Here is an 18,644-nt window from a genome sequence, read left to right as displayed (position 1 = left end):
ACTGGCACAACCTTGAAAGCCCCACCTAGCTGCACCCAACCTGTTGCAGCCCTGCCATGCAGCACAAGCGGCGCATGGTAGTGTGAGAAAAAGACCAGTTCATCCATTTATTTCTCTGCAGCGCACCCTAAAAGCTGGTGCAGCTAGGCGTAGCCTCCGAGAGTGCATCGGTGCCAGTGAAATCTCGGAGGCCACAAGCCGGCCAAGCCAATCTGGCATGAAGTTCACCGTCTTCCTTGATCACACAGCAGAGGTACGTGAGAGCTAATGTTTCTACGTTTCTATTCAAGTCCTGTTTTCATCGCGCAGTTTAAAATTGTGCTGAATCCATGAACTGACTAGCCCGACAACATGCCTTACTTCAAATGAAAATAGTTTGTTACACCGCGAATTTTGTTAAATCGAGGTTCATTATACAGTAAAAGCTCCTTAATTCGCACCTCGTTAATTCGAATTTTTGAATAATTCGAACTAAGTGGCACAGTCCGGCCATGCTCCATAGAGCCCCATGTATTGAAAAGCTTGTTATTTCGAATGCTAATCCGGCCCGCCATGGATAATTCGAACTGCGCGCCGCCGTAGCCAGCTCGCAGTCTCTGCTGTTAAGCGACAGATGGTGCGACATACACTATCATCATCGCGTGTTTTTAGGGGGCAGCACTTGCGTTTATTCGCAAATGCTCTGCCGCATCGTCATGGACAGCGGGATACGCAGTGCGTTCGGTGGCAACCCCGAAATCGGCCATTCTCTCCGTCGCCAGTGCAATCGCAACGTCTAACTTCTAAGCCTCTCTTTTGTTCTGTACGCGTCCGTCGCAGACCGACACTGCTCGCGTGCCGCTATGTCGTCGCGTCGAAAATACCGTGCCAAAACGTTGAAGGAAAAAGTGGAAATTCTGCGGGAAGTGGATGCAGGGAAGCAGAGTAAGAATGAAATTGCCAAAAAGCACGATATACCGAGAAGCACGCTGTCGACCTACATCCGCAATAAGAAGACTATTGAGGACTCATACGCGGCTGAAACTTTCGCCAAGGATCGGAAGAGAATTCGTACAGCAAAGCACCCGGACCTGGAGGCAGCGTTGCTCGCATGGATTAAGAAAAAACGGAGCCAGGACATCCCATTGAGTGGCCCCATCAATGTAGCGAAGGCGGCTGATTTCGCGCTATGTCTGAACGTCTCCGACTTCGCCGCTTCGGACGGGTGATTTCACCGCTTCAGGGACAGACACGACCTCGTTTTACGCAGTGTGTGCGGCGAAGCCAAAGCCGTAGACGCGGAAACCTGCACCGTGTGGCGGAATGGTGCACTACTAGACCACCTGAACAGGTACGCACCATCCGATATTTTTAATGCCGATGAGACCGCCTTGTTTTTTAAACTCTTGCCGGACAAAACGATCACCTACAAGGGGGACGTGTGCGCAGGCGGCAAACGTTGCAAAGAGCGGGTGACGGTGTTGCTCGGGGCCAATATGACTGGAACCGAGAAGCTCCCCCTATTTGTGATAGGGAAGTTGCAAAAGCCTCGATGTTTTAAGAACATCCGCACGCTGCCGGCCGACTATGCAGCAAATAAGAAGGCCTGGATGACGGGCGAGCTTTTCAAGCAGTGGCTGAGGAAACTCGACCGAAAATTTGAGCTCGGCAAGAGGCAGATTCTCCTCCTCGTCGACAACTGCTCGGCGCACAAGGTGGAAGTCCAGTTGAGAGCCATTGAGCTGGTTTTTCTTCCGGCTAACACCACTGCGGCTCTTCAGCCTATGGATCAGGGCGTTATAAAAGTTTTGAAAAGCTTTTATAGACGCCACGTTCTCGAGAAGTTGCTCCTGTGCTCCGATAATGAGAAGAGCTACACCGTCACTCTGCTGCTCACAGCCCTGCAAATGCTTGTGCGTGCCTGGAATCAGGTAACCACAGAAACAATTGTGAATTGTTTCCGGCACTGTGGTTTCGGAGCCCTTAACGCAGACGCAAATGAAGTTGAAGAGGACGTCCGCGCTCCGGTTCATGTACGGGAGGCGCTCGGCGATGTGGACTTCGGCGACTACGTGAATGTCGACAGCTGCGCGGCGGTGTGCGGTGCCGTGACCGATGATGAAATCATCGCCCAAGTCGTCGGCGAAGACGAAAACCCAGCCGTGAACGATGACGACGTGAATGATGAAGATGATGATGATGTTGGTGAAACACCGGTACGACCTTCGTTGGCACAGGTGATGGACGGACTAAATCACGCCCGGCTTTTCTTCAGTTTCGAAGAAGGCGAAGACGATGCTTTCCGGCTCATTCGAGCTCTGGAAGATAAAGCGGCAGCAATCGCTTTCAGAGGCAAAAAGCAGAAAACCATTACGGTCTTTTTTTGCAAATAAATGTGCCTAGAGGTGCTCTACCTTTTTTTTGTCATCAGATGTGGCTTTCTTTAATCACTTTCGTTAGTTCGAATTTCGGTTAATTCGAACTCGTTAAGTGTCCCCGTGAAATTCGAATTAACGAGCTTTTACTGTACCAAGGTTTGACTGTAATGAAGTACTTTTGGCTCCTCCCCATCATTTAATATAACGAGGTTCAAGTGTACATAAGTATCCCACAACAGGGCACACACGGCACAAGACAAATACAAACAGCGGGTTCCTTAAGTCTTCAGATTCTTGTTTTTTAGATTTCTTTTACAAATGATGTTTGATGATAACGAGACATTTTATGCTTAACTGTTATTTAAAGAAAGAAATGACATACTGCCACCTGATGTCTTTTTTTTACTTATTTTGATCACTGCAGACACGCAATCTTATCTTTTTTTTTTTTTTCAGAATGCTAGCTGTCACCTTGTCTGCATGAAATGTGTCGGGATGCGCGACTCTCACGTGTCTCCTGTAATCCGGCTTCACCGCGTGGCTAAGTGCTGGCGGTGGTCGTAGTGGTTGCGGCGCATTGCGAGAGATCGCGCGAGTGTCGCGATGCTAACGCCACCGAACGGCGGGGTGATTTGGGAGAAAAAGGTCAAAGGCGCTTCCTCTTTGGCTTGGGATCGGCGACCAACACGCACGAACGCTTCGCGCGACCGTCGCGCGAGGCTAAGAGCAGGACACTGGTATGGACGAACACGGATCGTTCGAGCGCGCCACCGTTCGCGTGACTGCACACGTGAACGACTAGGCGATGGTGTCATAACATGGGGCGAACGTATTCGCTCGCTATCGGGTCGCGGTGAGTCGGACTTCCTTGATTTGTCGCGCGCGCCCGTGTGAATGTTTTATTGCTTGTAATTCGGCTAGTGTGCATTAGTGTATGAAAGGTGCAATAAATGCCCTTTTGATTGTTTACACTACCGTGTTGTCGTTCCTTTGTCCCAAGAGCATGTGTGAGACCCCCACAAATGTTACAACTAGCCTACTCTTGAACTTGAGCTTTATCAGTCTATCTAAATTGCCCTTCAACACAATACTTCCAGCTCCTCTGTGAACATTCACCGTGCTCTATGTGAGTTATCTAGAACTTACTTTGTTATGAAGAACAGCGGCCAGCCGAGAGCTACTTTAGTTCCGATTCGATAGGCACTGACCTGTGCTGTCGGTTTCACTTTAGTGCTGTTTCCTTTCTGAGCCCGCTTACCCAATGAAAGTATCAATTCGTTAATTCTTTCTGGTGGCATTACTGCTTCTCCACCATCACTACACTGCAGTGATCGGAACCGGCGTAGCGACTTACCCTCAGTAATATCAGTAGCCTCCGGAGTCAGTGCACTCTTGGCTGTAGTCCAACTGAATCCTTCCAGCGGTGACAAAGCACTGGACTCGTCCAATGGGTCTGGCGGCACCTCGTCGAGCACGTCGACACCTTGGCTCAGCTCCGAGATGCGTCTCTGGGGGCCCTGTTCTTCAGCAGACCTGTCCTTCGATCCTTCCCCGACAGCGTCCACTGCTTTCTCGACAACAGGATCCTTGAAGAGGACAGTCTTGAGAGATTCCGCTCGCCCGGAGTCAGAGTCGCTGGCCGCATCTTTAGCGTCGTCCGACACTGTCCTGCTTGCTGCCAGAAAGCTGTCGTCGTGCGACGTGTAGGTGCCTGGCGTCCCACAGGGAGTGCTCTGAGCGTCAGGCAAGCGGAGTGCGGAGACCCCGACAAGCCACTCCTCACCGAGCTGCTCTTTCCGGCTTTCCAGCTGGCTTTTGTAGGTGAGAAAGTCATCGTGCAGAGCAGGGGCTGCGGCAGGAACAGGTTTCATTTGACCGATTTGATTCATGACGATTAAACGGACAATGAAGAGAAATAATTTTTGTGCTGTACTAGTGAATTACTCTTCCACAATACCAAAGTGGAAAATGATTTACAGTTGAACAACTACTTTTATTTATTTATCTGAGAATACTGTCAGCCCTGTACAGGACCTTTACAGGATTGGATAACAATGCATGTATACTACAATGACAGCAACACCAAGGATCATATCAATTCAAAATGCTATGTCTCATCTATAGTTCACTAACAAAAGCGTGTATTGGAAAAACGAAGACCGGAAAATACAGAAAGCAATGATAACACTATTGAATATAATGAATATATGTTTATAACGAAATCAGATATAATGCAGGCATTTTTGTGTCTGACGCCACTTTGTCATAACATGCTTCTGCACCATATTGCTAGGGGAGAAAAAGGTTGAACTCCCCTTGCTTGAATTTTGCACTGAAACCTCAGCACCAATACGTCAGTATGATGTCATGGATTTTAAAGTATTTTCTCATATTTAGGCCATTTCAGCGTAGACAAACTTCTCAAAATCTGCTATGTTTAGTCTTTGTTTCTTTTAGAATGAAGTGCAATCCTTTTTCAATGAACAATTAACTAAAAACAAGTAGAGGCTGTTAAAACTCATGATGTCATGACAAGCTAGTGCAGTAAATTCGTGGTGGGGCCGCCACCAGTCCTTTGCTTATGTGTTTTTTCTGGATTACTGATCTTCCTTTCATGGTAAGAGTGGCCATTCTACTATTGCAGAGCCAGATGTTACTGACACAGCTAGAATGAATGTTTCTCTTTCGAGTGGTTTTGATGCTTAAAAGCAACAATTAAGATATTAGAGACAACATAGTGGAAGGCTCTGGATTAGTGTTGACCAACCGGGGTTCTTTAACATGCACCTAAATCTACGCACACAAGCACTTTTGCATTTCTCTCCTCATTGAAATGCATTCGCCGCGACCAGGGATCAAGCCTTCAACCTTGTACTCAACAGCAGAATGGCATACCCACTCAGCCACTCCCATCTGGACAGGAACTGGACCTGTGGTGTAAGGTTATGTGAATGCGGACTGTTTTTCCTGTTTTTTTTTCTTAAAATAAAGAGCATATCCAGAACAGAAGTCTAATTTGCAAATGATGTGGCAACAGTGCTGTAGTCGCAATAGTAAAATCCCAAAACATTTTAACGTATTGTCATTTCTTGAACACTACGTTTTTTTTTTTAAATGTCCTCACACACTCTGGTCATTGGATGGCTCCAGAAACTTTTTTTCTTTTGTCACAGATATTTACGCAGTTTTATTCTCTTTTGCAAGAGCTTTCAGAAATAGGAGGTGGCCGTGCTGTCATTTTTTTCTTGCGAATATTAAAGTAAAACAACATAAAGAATATCTGTTAGAATCCCCTAAACAGTGCTGTAATCCACTAAAAATTATATGTGAAAATTTTTACCAGCACTAACCTCAAACATGGTAAACAAGTGTAACCCTCTCCACATTCCATTAAAGCCTATATCTACACTAGGTGGTGTAAGAATCAATTATGATAGTGATGGCACAAAATGCACAGGCACATATAGCACACAGATTTTTAAGGTGTGGCTTTTTGTGTGTCGACAACAAAGCACTCACCCGAGCCACTTTGAAAAATTTCCACACTTTATGAACTAGAACATGGAGCAAGAATTGTATGAACAGACAACCATGGTAATGTCTGCATTATAAATACCAAGTATTGATGATTTGTGCATTGGTTTTTGTCTTTACTTCACATCGACAAAATGTCACGATTATAATAACGATATCAATAATCATGCCCTTGTTCCATATCAGTATGTTAAGCAGTGAAGGATGTAGCATTATGGAAATTAGTGCGAAATGTGTGGGCAGGAGGTTGTGGTTCTAATGTGTCATAATTAAATAAAATGTTAATTATGAAATTATATATTAACTGAATAATTAAATAGTGATTACTGAACACTTTCGCATGTTTTCTGTTGCTAGTAATTCCTTGGTTAGAGGGTTTGAACATTCACATAATGCAAAAAAAAAATTTAAGGTAAAATGTCATGCCAGCCGTCCCTTAAAAGCTTTTTCCTGTTCCTATTTGCAGTACGTGTTATAACAGCCTGTAATTTATGTCTTCAGGTAAATGAGGAGAACTGCATCCTTTTTCAAGTACACCAATACAACAAAAACCGCAGCAAAGTTCATGCGAATCCTGCCAATGTCTAGTAAGTCCACTTGCGGCGTATCCCAGCATAAATGCCATGGTCTCACCATTGCCACTTTCCTTAACGGGAGACACGTATCCTTCTTGGTCCAAGATGGCCGCCACCCTGCTGGAGTGGCGCTTCTTGGATTTTCTGCCTTCCCTGGGCCTTCTGCCAACCATGGGGTCCATTGCTTCGATGCTGCTGCATGAGCTGCCGTCCTGTTCGACCGATGCAGAGAGCCTCTGTTCGCTGCTCAAGGTCAACGCTGATGTGGAGGCCACTGCCTCGCAATCCCGTTGCTCCATTGTCTCTCCCACAAGGCTACTGCTGTCGTCCGACTCAAACATGCGCTGGCGCGGCGGCACAGAGATTACTGGATCCGGCACTGGTGCATCGGCCTGCCTGACGAACGGCTGCCTAGCGTTTGTAGGCTGCAGAAGAAGACAAAACAAGAGCGTTTGTACTATGTTTCATACATGGCAGGCTGCTATCAGCTGCTGAAAGACTGCTATCACTGCTCGCATTAGCCACTAAAATGTTTGTGTGTCACATACGAAAGAAAGATATAGGTATGTGCCATGTAATTCAGTGAAACTTTGTTTCATACTCTTGTGACGCAAAGCGTGGCGTAAAATTACATGGAAGGTGTCGCAGGTAGAAACCCATCTGCCATTGAATGAGCAAAGTGATATGTTTCTGCAACCAACAGCCACAGCGCACTGCTTGCGCACACGACCAAAACACAGTTACGTCACATGCTGGAAGAACAAAGCTGTACATATAATATGCGATTTGACACAACCTTATGTTCTTGGTTGTAGTTGTAATACATAATGTAGCTGAATAGAAAGCATCGCATATCAAAAACAACTGTACTGCAAAACATGCAGAGTGAAACCACAATAATACTTGCGTAGCTTCGGCAGCTTTGCCTCCCAAGTATGAAACGTAGTATAGAAAACAAAGCTGGGGAATTCGGTGTGGATTCACAGTAGACAAAGGCAGCCGTGCAAAACACGGACCCAAGTAGAACAGAAAGACGTTTTGTGTCAATCTCGTTTAGCTTGCGTCTGTGTTTTGCACGCCTTCCTTTCTCTACTAAGATAGTGTGCACTTTGTGATACTGTGCTTTAAAGAGGACCTATTTACGTACACAGAGCAGAGATTGTGCGAGATACACTGTGTTAGAAGAATTGTCTAATCTCGCCTTCGGTTTGAGGCACTTGGTGTTTGGACCTTTGCGTTTGTCTTGCCTATCTAAAAGTCTAAAGTTTAGTTTTCTGTTATTTGTGAACCTTGCGGAAGATCTAGTAGATGAATGCAATAAAAGACATCCGGCATCATCAGAGACTGCAGTTCTGGAAACTGGCTGCTGTCTACCTTAAAAAAATGCATACCGGAAGCTTTTGAGTAAAACTGTTCCTCAGCTTCGACGGATCTTGAATAGTAAAGAGGCCCAAAGAAAATGCAGCTGTTGTACGATTGCCTGATTGATTGATTGATTCTGGGGCTTAACATACCAAAACAGCAAAGGTGCCATGAGAGACATTGCAGTGGGAATGAGGGAGAGGGGTGGCTTTGGGTGAACCATGGCCACCTGGCACTCTTTACAGTAGATCAAGGTCTCATACACTGGCATTTCTACATTTAACCTCATTGAAATGGTGGTGCAGTCACTAGGAAATCAACCTGCAACCATGTGTTCTGCACTAGAACACCAAAGGCACTGAAACACAGTGGCAGTTGGAGCTGAGGCTGTGAGTCCACACAGTGAACACGGAGGAAAGAGTTTGTTCCCTTTGGTTTCACACAAAATAAATGTAAAATAATGAGGCTCATGACCATCTTTGGGTCCCCAAAGCTGCTTATTTTGGGTCAAGCATAGAAAATCAGTGTAGTGATTCATCGCAAGCAATGGCTATGGGCTATGGTTTAATGGCCCCCTGGGGTTTTTTAATGTGCACCCCCAAAACACAGTAATAAGAGCGTTTTCAAATTCCGCTCCCATCACAATGCAGTCACTATGACCAGGAATTGAACCGGAGACCTCACGCTTAGCAGCAGAACACTGTAGCTACTCAGCCATTACAGCAGGTGTGTGAAAGCGCAAGCGTCCTGAAGTACCAAGTTTTCTCACATATATAAACAAACATGGAAGGGGGGTAAAGTAATATACTGCGTGCAAGGAAGCCTCAGCATGAAGCAACACTGAAAACAATGTGCACCAATTGCCCTTTCTTAAAAGAAGCGTAAAAGCAACATAAAAAAAAAAAAAACGTGTTACAACTGATCTTACCTTGATTAAATGTTTCGGCAGCTGTCTATCATCCAGCCTGAATCTTTCTGTGACTACTTTGTGGTGTAAATGGCACACAACTATTGAGTGGTACTCCTGGTGGAAAGTGACAGGGTTGCCCACAAGGCGCAGCTGTTGGGAGAACAATAAGCAGAACAAAGCTCAGTTGTCTTGCACGAGGGTTCGAGTCCGGGAGAGTTTGTTGACGTTCAACATGGCAAACAGCGCAGACAACGAGGCAAGTGATGAGAACAGGTGAGATTGTTAGGAAAGAAGCAGGTTACTGACCACAATCAAAACAAAAATCATTTTGTTTTGACTACCTCCATCATTTGTACTCTTGATGTTTGTGTTGTGTGCTCAGGGCTACTTAAGAACCTTCTGTGTAGCTGGCTTCCCACTGTGAACAAGGAATCCATACGGATATCAAAACACCATTTTGTTTTGACTATTATCAGGGACCTGCTTCTTTTGTAACAATAATTTTACTTGACCAGATGGTATTTCGTCAAACTCTCAACTAGAACAGGACAAATGAGCTGTCTTGCTGGTTCAAAGCATATGAGGCAGTGGCATAGCCAGGGGGTGGCACACCGAGCATGTGGCTATAACAACAATGTACATGAAGCATACTTTCAAAAAGGCAAGAACATAACAGTGATTACACACATGAAAACTAGGGGTGTGCGAATACCGAATAGTAAGTCTCGAATCGAATACCGAATCAAATAAAAAAAAAGCCGGATATCGAATAACGAAATTGTTTAACAGAAGCTCGAATATTTACAAATTCTCATGCAAAGAAAGCAGCTGTTGTACGTGATCTGGGGTCAACTTCCCCCTCTGGGCCGTAACAATGTTGCCAGCAATCATAAACAACTTTTCACTTGGTACAGTGTAGACCACTTATAACGTAAGTCACCGGAGTTGTGAATATCCGCACTATAACCTAAACAACTATTTTATTGCGATAATGGACACTCCAGGCACATTTCTGCCGTCGCTGTCATCGTGCTCTAGGTTCCGTATTCGCTTACTAAATAAATTAACAAGCACGGTGTCACGCACGCACAAGCAAACATGAACACATCTCGCTCATTGACCGCGGAAACAAACTGTCAAAATGCTCGAGTGACGAAGGGCAGCAAGAGCGAATTGACCTTCGTGCTATCATGCCTCTCGCTTCAACGCGACCTATAAGCGGCAAAAACATGGCGCGCGGCAGACTTTCCCCGTCGCAGATTGCTTTCGAGATAGGGTCAAGGTGATCGTATTGCCGAAGTGTATCGTCGGAGATTACGTCCTGCTTCGGTCCACCGAAACCGTTCCATTGCTTTGCTGGCGAAAATCCTCTCCTTCTGTTTGCGCCAGTCCTGAACGCAAGTTTTGGATTCTCCGAACGCCCGTGATGCGGCCCGATTTCCATCCATCTCCGCACACTTGATCACTTTCCTTTTTGCAGGCAATTTTTGGACCTGTTCTATCGGAAAAAAAGTGAGCGTTAGATTCGAGTAAATACGGTATTTGTGGCTTGAGGGGAGCGTTTGCCGTCGAGGTTGACTGCGAAACTTCCAGGCAGCCGCAGTGTAACCGGTATTTCGTGTCCCGCAACTGCACTATAAGCGATACGCGTATACATAGAGTGCTATGAGAAAATTAACGGGAGTCTGAAAAGACCGTATTATATCCAGTCCTGCACTATAAGCGGCTGCATTATAAGTGGTCTATACTGTACACTGGTTGCTGAAATGCCCATGTATTTCATGGCCATCTTGCACAGTCCTGGGAAGTGTTGCTTGCCTGTTTCTTTCCAGAATGCTAGAGGGTCTTGGTCCTTACAGCAAGTGGGCTCTCAAAGGTACCGCTGAAACTCCTCGATGTTGGCTGTTTTGGAGGAGTGTCTTCTTTCTGATGACGCTGCCAGCTTCTAAATGCTGTCCCAGATACGGCTGACGCGCTCCTTGTGAGCTGTAGATGTTGACGCTTCAGTACAGTCACTTGATGTTTCTCCTGGAGAGCTCTGAAACTCAGTTCTTGCAAGCTCCAAGAGCCTTGTTTCCTGGAACGTCTGAGCACCAAAGAGGTTCTTAAACCTTGGGTCACAGGCATTTGCGAACGCATACTTCTTTTGCTCGTCCTGCCCTGGAAACCTTGTCCTCATGCTTTTCAGCAAGTTTCTTGCAAACTCTGAGGTGTCATCATCGGCTGCATTTGTGTTCCATAGAGAAATGGTACTACTGACGACAAAGTTGCATACTTCTGGCCACTAAGATCTTTGGTCAGCGATGCGATTGGTTCAAGAGCTTTGACGAGCCCAGCCACTGCTTTCCACTCCTGTGGTGTCCTGTTGGGCACAGTTGTCTCAGAGGTGGCAAGCTCTAAACAGACGGCTTCTTTCAGCTGCACAAGACGCGACAGCATGTCATGCTCACTGTTCCATCTTGTTTCCAAGCCTTAAATAAGTTCCAAAACTCAGAGCTCCATCCATCGCTGGCAATTCTGCAGTCTTGCCGCAGCTTGGGCACTGTGTTTGTAATGACCAACAATTGCGCGATCCTTCTTGAGAATGGCAGGAACTCCTCCTGTTTCTTCCTTGGCATCTTCTACAGCTAGTTGCAATGTATGGCCCATACACTGCATTGGGACGCAAGAAATGCCCCTAAGGGCCGCATGGAAGTTTCGTGCATTGTCGGTCACCACATAGACTGGCACTTTCTGCAGTGGCAGCTCCCAGTTATCCATCATTGCTTGCAGGTGCTCCAGGATGTTGCAAGCAGTGTGGTTCTCGGTCACACACCGGTTGTCCAATGCAAAGCTTCTCATCTCGAAGTTGGAGGTTAAGCAGTGGCAGGTGAGGCTGATTAAAGTTTGGTTAGACCTCGACGTCCACACGTCACTTGTAAACGAGATCGACTCTATGCCTTCCTGGAAGTCCGCATGCATTCTCTTCTTGACAGAGCTGTGACTGTGTCTCGATTATACAACTCCGGGATGATTGTACTCGAAAACGTTGAGCGGCTGGGTATCTTGTACAACGGCTACATGTGGTTCATCAGCTCTTTGAAGCCTCGATTTTCGACACAGATGTAAGGCTGAAGGTCGAGCGCCAGCATTCGGGCAATCCTGGTGGTTATCGCCATTCTCTCACACTCAAAAACACACTGTGCAATGAAAAATGCTTGTTCTTGAGATGGTTCGCAAGTGGCGTCGTCATACGCTATGGTGTTCGAAGTTTAATTTCGCAGCTTTTGCACATTGCCTCTTGGGCCGAGTTGTTTATGAAATGTTTCTAAATGGCACGTTTCGCTCATTCAGTCACATCGCCCCTGACAGAGGGCAGGAATGTCGAACTACAATTGCCGACAGATAACGCAGATGAAATTCGGGAGCAGAACACGTCGGCTTGGTTTCCGATAGCGAGGGACTTGGTGGTTTTGGATCGCCTGGCGAAACGACGCCACCGGCCAATGATGCGAAGTGTGCAGGGATAACAGGGAAGAGAAACTGGCGCCACCTCTATCCCGCTTGCAAAAGTAGGAGAGAAATTGGTTGGCTCTGCGGCCAAGAGGTGGCGCGAGTGCTGCCTGTACCGGCCACACAGCGACACGACGCAGCCAACGCAACACGCCGTGGCAGCCGTGGGGCCGTGGTGCGCAGTTCGCAATGGCGCGCTTTCGTTTTGTGCTCGCGAATAGCAGTCTCCGATTCCTCTCAAGTGTATCTACAACTTTTGCGTGTGAAGGAAATGAGACATGGTGCAGCCTGTGCGAGCGGCGCAAACAAAAGGCTGTTTTAGTTGAGTTTCATGGTTCGGCTGTGTCATGATCACAATTAAATCTGCGTACTATCAGGTTCGTGGCATTCAAATGTGTATTTAGAGTATGTGCGCTAGACCATGATGGAACAGTAGAACTGAAATGTGTTTCACATATTGCCCACCAACCAGGCTCGCTGAATATATTGAATTCGTATTCGTATATTCGAGTATTCGCACACCCCTAACGAGAACCAGTCAGGTCCTACACCACATAGTGAGCCAATACAGTGCAAAGCATTCTTTGATTTCCCTGCTTGCACTTTACCGTGTTTCCACGCTTTGCTAATGCAGCTTCACACTTTTCTACACTCTTTGAGCTTTCCCGTTCACAACGTTTAACCAACGCTGCTTCATGCTCTTCTACGATCATTATTGTCACTCAGCAACATGCTGCTTCCCGACATTGGGTGCCGTGTTGCCCACTTAACACTGCATACCTTTTGAATGCCTTGCAATTGTCATGAAATTTCCTGCCTGGCCTGTATCTCAAACACACGACACCTGTCTTTTTATTTTTTATCACAAACATGTGTTGTGACGTCTTTCGTGGTATGGTTCCAGCCCTTATTTTCACACTGCCCTGATAATGGTGCTGGTGATATTTATTGGCATGCCCTTTGAGACTGGGTGGCGACAAACACGGTGGGGGCATCGAGCTCAAATGCGTCATTGTCCGAGAGATCACCTAGCCTGCTTGAGCTAATCAGGTTTTACTACACCTATTGCAGTCTAGAATTTTGCTTACTGCTCCTTTATTTTTTCCTCTCTTCATTTATATATAGGCTATGGCTAAAGGTAAGTCTGACATCTCCCTCCAGCCTTCTCTACAGGTACGTTGGACGGGCAGTGCTTTTAGGTAAGTATGTCCGACGTTTCTTGTTGGTTTTTCTATGTTTCATGTTTTAATACGGCGGGCGTAAGCATGCTGAACAGCTAAATACATGTTTCCCTCGTGTCAGTGCTTTTTCTACGTGTGTTCTGGTACAGCATGTCTGTTTCAGCGCAGCCTGCACAGATTGGCATGCTCATAATTGCTGTAACTGCCACACCTGCTTCCATAGCATTGAAACGCGCTTTCACAGCAAGAAAAACGCATCCCCTTCAGCGCCCCTCAATGTGATACTATTATGACATGTGCATATTGTAAATACAGCAATGCTGCAATTACGCTTCGCTACCGATCAACTAAGTGATTGGTGGAAATCTGTTCGTGTTGCAGTTTGCATCGCGATTACAAAGATGTTGAAGTCAAAACTGCAATCAACAAATTAACAGAATTATTAACTAACAAAAGCAGAGAACCACAATTCATCTGCATACAGTTAGCTCCGCTGACCACTCTTCAAGTCGCCTTCAGTTTTCGTTTGTCGCTCAAAGCAGTTCTTTCTAGATGCTTCTTCGGGAAACTACTGTGATCATACTGCTAGACAGACCACTAATAAAAAATTAAAAATTGGTAGCACGAGCTACGGCGTTGCATAAGATGTCGTGGTTCTGCATACGTTTGAAAGCATTTTAAGTCGTGTCAGTAGAATATACACACTTATACCTTGATGCTGTTAGTGAATACTGTATAGATGGAACTCTGCACAAATGTGATTGTAGAATACACGTACAGTATAGCTCACTTCAATGGTAATCAGTGCCAACGCGGCTGAGGGCTTGCTTAACTAATGAAATGTGCAGTGGCTGTTTGTGTTCAATATGTTATAGATTAAAAGTTAGAGTAAAGTGCACAACAATTCGTTTTTAGAAACGCTGAAATCAGCAAATATGATGCGGAAGAAAGCTGAACAGTTTGCAATCAGTGGTTAATATTACTAGAATAGAAACTATCGCAAGTCGGCCATTTTGTTAGTGTTGTGGTGAAATTTGATTGCTACGCTGGGCACCTGGGTTGGATGCCAATTCACAAAATTTACGTTTTTGTTTGTTTTTTTGTCTGTGGCAATCTGCCTAAAGCGGCAAAAGCCATGTGCTAGCCATGTGCTGCAGAGCACAAGTAAAAACAGCAGAATAAACATCCACTTATACAGTTAAACCTGCTTATAACGAACCTCCATATAACGAATTCCTGGATATAACGAAGTTTTTCTATTCCCCGCCGTTACTCCACAGAAGCACATGTATTTGAGACCTCTATGTAACGAAGTGGCAGCGGGAGACCCCCTCGATATAACGAATTTTCCTCTCCGACAACCTAGAGATTTCGCCCCAAATTTTGTCATTTTTGCGCGAGCAGCAACCGGAAGCACCTCCTCCGCCGCGACGGAATGCGAAGCGATCGCACGTGTGCGTGCGTGCGTGTGCGAGGCGGGCCTGCATCCCTCGACCCGGCGATCTTGCCCGCTGCGGGCGTGACCTTTCCCCTCCCTTCATTCAAACCTGCCGCTTGCTGCAGCTGACCTAGCCCGCCAAGCCGGCACTCTCCTTTTCCGGTTGATGTTGCCGAAGCCCTAGTTGGTACACGCTGTGACACATCACACTCGATGAGCGCGGACACGCGTTGTCAAACGCTGGCGGCGTGTGGAAGCGCCGCTGGAGAAGCGAGCGAAGTGACCTTCGTGCTGTTGTCTATCGCTTCGACACAAACTGAGCGCCGAAAACACACAGCACGCACAAAGCTACGAGCCGCCGACGCACCTACACTGCTAGGCTCTGCCCCAACGCAGATCGCTTTCAAGATACGACCCGCGCGACCGCGTGCCACCGCGCAGTACGCAGTTGATGCCAGAGTACAGTACAACGACGCCCCGCTATCCCTCCCCCCTCGCTCCTTCGCCAGTGCCTCGAGCGCAACGGAAGAAGGCGCGCTTCCTCCCTGCTTTTCTTGCGCGCATGAGATTTAAACGCGGTCATCGGCTCCCCTCGCATGTTTTCACTCGCACATACAGCATACGGTGCGCAGCGACTGCGTTATCGCCCTTGGACTTTATACGGAATATCTATGAGCCAAAACCAATTTTAGGGCCACAATGCGTCATAGACACCATCTTGACATAGCAATTATGGATCTCAAGCAGGCGCGGATCCAGGGGGGATGTCCGGATGTCCTGACCCCCCCCTCAGATTTCTGCATCGCCCCCTCGCTCACAAGGGGGGTGGCCCTGTTGCAAAAAAAAATATGGCCACCAACATTTTTCACAAGCATTTTTTTCGCGAGTACCAGATGTAGAAGTAAAGCTAGCTCGCTCACAAGCTTAGTTGTATTCCGTAGGAGTGTGGTGTCGCGAAGTTGCCGTAGAACTTGCGAACACCTTGGATCTCCTGGCGCCTTCCGTGCTTTACTCGTCCCGTCGGTGGCGTCGAATGAACGAGGGGACGTCCCTTTTGCCAAACATGCCGAGGTCCGCTCGAGCGCCTTCGCGCCTGATTAACTTAGTTTCCCCTTGGGGTGTCAACGGTTGCCTCATTGGCTGTCATCGGTTCCGCAACCAACCTACCTAATGAAAGAGATCTCTAGCTGAAGTGTTCATATATAAATAATAACAACTAACACCTAAACTAAGAACTACGCATATGCAACTTTTTTTATCTGTAGCACTCAATTGTGATCACAGTTACACATTGACAATATCCAGTACAAGCACAGTACCGTTCGTACGCTACAAGTTTTTTATTGTAACTTCGCAGTTTTATTGTCGTACATTAAGCATAGGAGGCTCAAGCCCGCCGGATCCGTTTATCTGAGTGGGCGTTCTCGCGGAGCGGGGTGAAGCCTCGAGCCGCGGCTGCGAAGTGGGGGAGCGTGACGTCAGCGGCCAACGCCAGCGCGCGGGCCTAGGATGGCGTCGCGTGGTTAGAGAAACGGGAGCAGATGCGCGCCTTGTGTAAAAGGATGACGTCGCGTGGGAAACAAAACATGAAGACGCTGGCTCGTGCTCTCGTCTACTACGCCACATCGTTATTCTTGTAGGTGGCGTCGCGAGTCTTCATACGCGGTGATTCGCATATCGTAAACAACCAGCGTAGTGGTTGCTGCGTTGGAGCGGAGCGTTACGCCCGTATTGAAGAACGTTCCTCTAGTCAACACACCACCACGACTCAAGAGAGAAGATGGCACCGCCATCCCTCCACAGAAGTAGTCACTGAGCTTCATGATCATTCACGTAAATTCATGAGAATTGTCACGTCTTTATTCTCGATTATTCTGCGCAGTACGACAATTGAAATTTGGAGTCTGATATCTCGGAGCACTTACACGCTAGGATAATTCTTCCGACTGATACTGTGTAGAAACTCGACTGTCTCTAAGTTTTCAATACAAATATACCCACTTACTGCAGTCAACAAAAAATAATTGTTCAATTTTAGTTAATTGGACTGCTCACAGTGATAATTATCATCTCACTTTGTGCCCCCCTAGCCATATAACTTATTTGCACAGGTGGTCTTCGCGTGCCTCCCAGTGCCTAACTTTAAGAAAAGCATAAAGCTTAGTTTTGAACATGCGGTCTTATCAGGCGCAGCCGCCAAGCACATGGCTCTACCACCTGGCTCTAAACCTGGATATAACGAAATTGACAAATTCCCGAAAAACTTCGTTATAAAGAGGATTTCGTTATATGCAGGTTCGTCACGAAAATTCAAAAAGGAAACGCTTACCGTATTTGCTCGATTCTAACGCGCACCCGTTTTCTATTTTCGTCGAAGCACTCATCCTTGGAATGTCACACCAGGTACCGGATGCATGGACACGTGTCGTTTCGCACAAGCGCGAGGCATCGGAAACGAAGAGCGAGCGTCACGATGGCGTCGTAGCGTCGTATAGTGTTACAGTAGAACCCCGCTGTTACGTTCGCGGGGGCTGCGTTTTCCCGGCTGTTATGTCGTTTTCGGCCGGTCTCGGCACAGCTTCCATAGAACCCAATGCATTGGTAACTCCGCTGTTACGTCGCAACTGTGGGACCGTTCCCGCATCATACGATGCGAACTGCCACCCCGCGCCGGCCCGAGCAGCCATTTTGACTTTTCATGTCGCTTGGCTTGGTGACTTGACGATGGCATTGGCCGCCCAAAGTGCCGGGGGCGACAACTATTATGTATTTTCGGTTTATGCCAGCAAAAGAATGGCCCTTGAGATCGGTATTTGCTATATAAAGATGGGTGTCCATGACGCGTTGTGGCCCTAAAATTGGTTATGGCTCATAGATATTCCGTATAAAGCCGAAGGACGATAACGCAGTACATGGCTTTTAAAATATGAAAAGAAGATAAAAGTGCAGTACCGTAACTGTCTCTCGCTGGGAGGTCACCTCAACAGTACTGCACGGGGTGGGGGTAATGGGAGTAAAAACGATAACGCAGTCGCCGCGCGCCATATGCTGTATATGCGAGTGAAAACGTGCGAGGGGAGCCGACGACTGCGTCTGAATCTCGCGCGCGCAAGAAAAGCAGGGAGGAAGCGCGCCTTCTTCCGTTGCGCTCGAGGCACCGGCGAGGGAGCGAGGGGGGAGGGATAGCGGGGCGGCGTTGTACTGTACTCTGGCATCAACTGCGTACTGGGCGGCGGCGCGCGGGCGCGCGGTCCGTATCTTGAAAGCGATCTGCGTTGGGGCAGAGTCTAGCAGTGTAGGTGCGTTGTCAGCGGCTCGTAGCTTTGTGCGTGCTGTGTGTTCTCGGCGCTCAGTTTTCGTTGAAGCGATAGACAACAGCACGAAAGTCACTTCGCTTGCTTCTCCAGCGGCGCTTCCACATGCCGCCAGCGTTTGACAGCGTGTGCCCGCACTCATCGAGTATGATGTGTCACAGCATGTACAAGTTTTATGTACCAGCACGTTGGCAACATCAAATGGAAAAGGGGAGAGTGCCGGCTTGGCGGGCTAGGCCAGCTGCAGCAAACAGCAGGATCAGGCTTGAATGAAGGGAGGGTGAAACGTCACGCCCGCGGCAGCAAGATCGCCGGGTCAAGGGATGCAGGCCCGCCTCGCACACACACGCACGCACACGTGCGCTCGCTTCGCATTCCGTCGCGGTGAAGAAGGTGCTTCCGGTTGCTGCTCATGCAAAAATGACAAAATTTGGGGCGAAATCTCTAGGTTGTCGGAGGGGAAAATCCGTTATATCGAGGG

At 47.3% G+C, this 18,644-nt stretch overlaps 1 protein-coding gene across 2 annotated transcripts in view; it reads right to left on the bottom strand.

Annotated features, from left to right (window-relative positions):
- LOC119455438 (serine/threonine-protein kinase 11-interacting protein) overlaps positions 1-18,644 on the bottom strand; it is a 94,458-nt gene that overhangs the window by 55,431 nt on the left and 20,383 nt on the right. For both annotated transcript variants that reach the window (XR_007467472.1, XM_037716840.2), the window contains exons 8-10: positions 8,757-8,888; positions 6,525-6,891; positions 3,712-4,206 (exon numbers count right to left, since the gene is read on the bottom strand). Coding sequence is in view for 1 of the 2 variants with exons in the window: in XM_037716840.2 (XP_037572768.1) it covers positions 3,712-4,206; positions 6,525-6,891; positions 8,757-8,888 (994 nt within the window). In the remaining variant the exon portion in view is untranslated. The remainder of the gene's footprint in view (positions 1-3,711; positions 4,207-6,524; positions 6,892-8,756; positions 8,889-18,644) is intronic.

The sequence above is a fragment of the Dermacentor silvarum genome, chromosome 6 (genome assembly GCF_013339745.2).
Source record: "Dermacentor silvarum isolate Dsil-2018 chromosome 6, BIME_Dsil_1.4, whole genome shotgun sequence".
Classification (NCBI taxonomy): domain Eukaryota; kingdom Metazoa; phylum Arthropoda; class Arachnida; order Ixodida; family Ixodidae; genus Dermacentor; species Dermacentor silvarum.
Note: the sequence above shows the minus strand (reverse complement) of the source record. Positions and strands in the feature narration are given on the sequence as shown.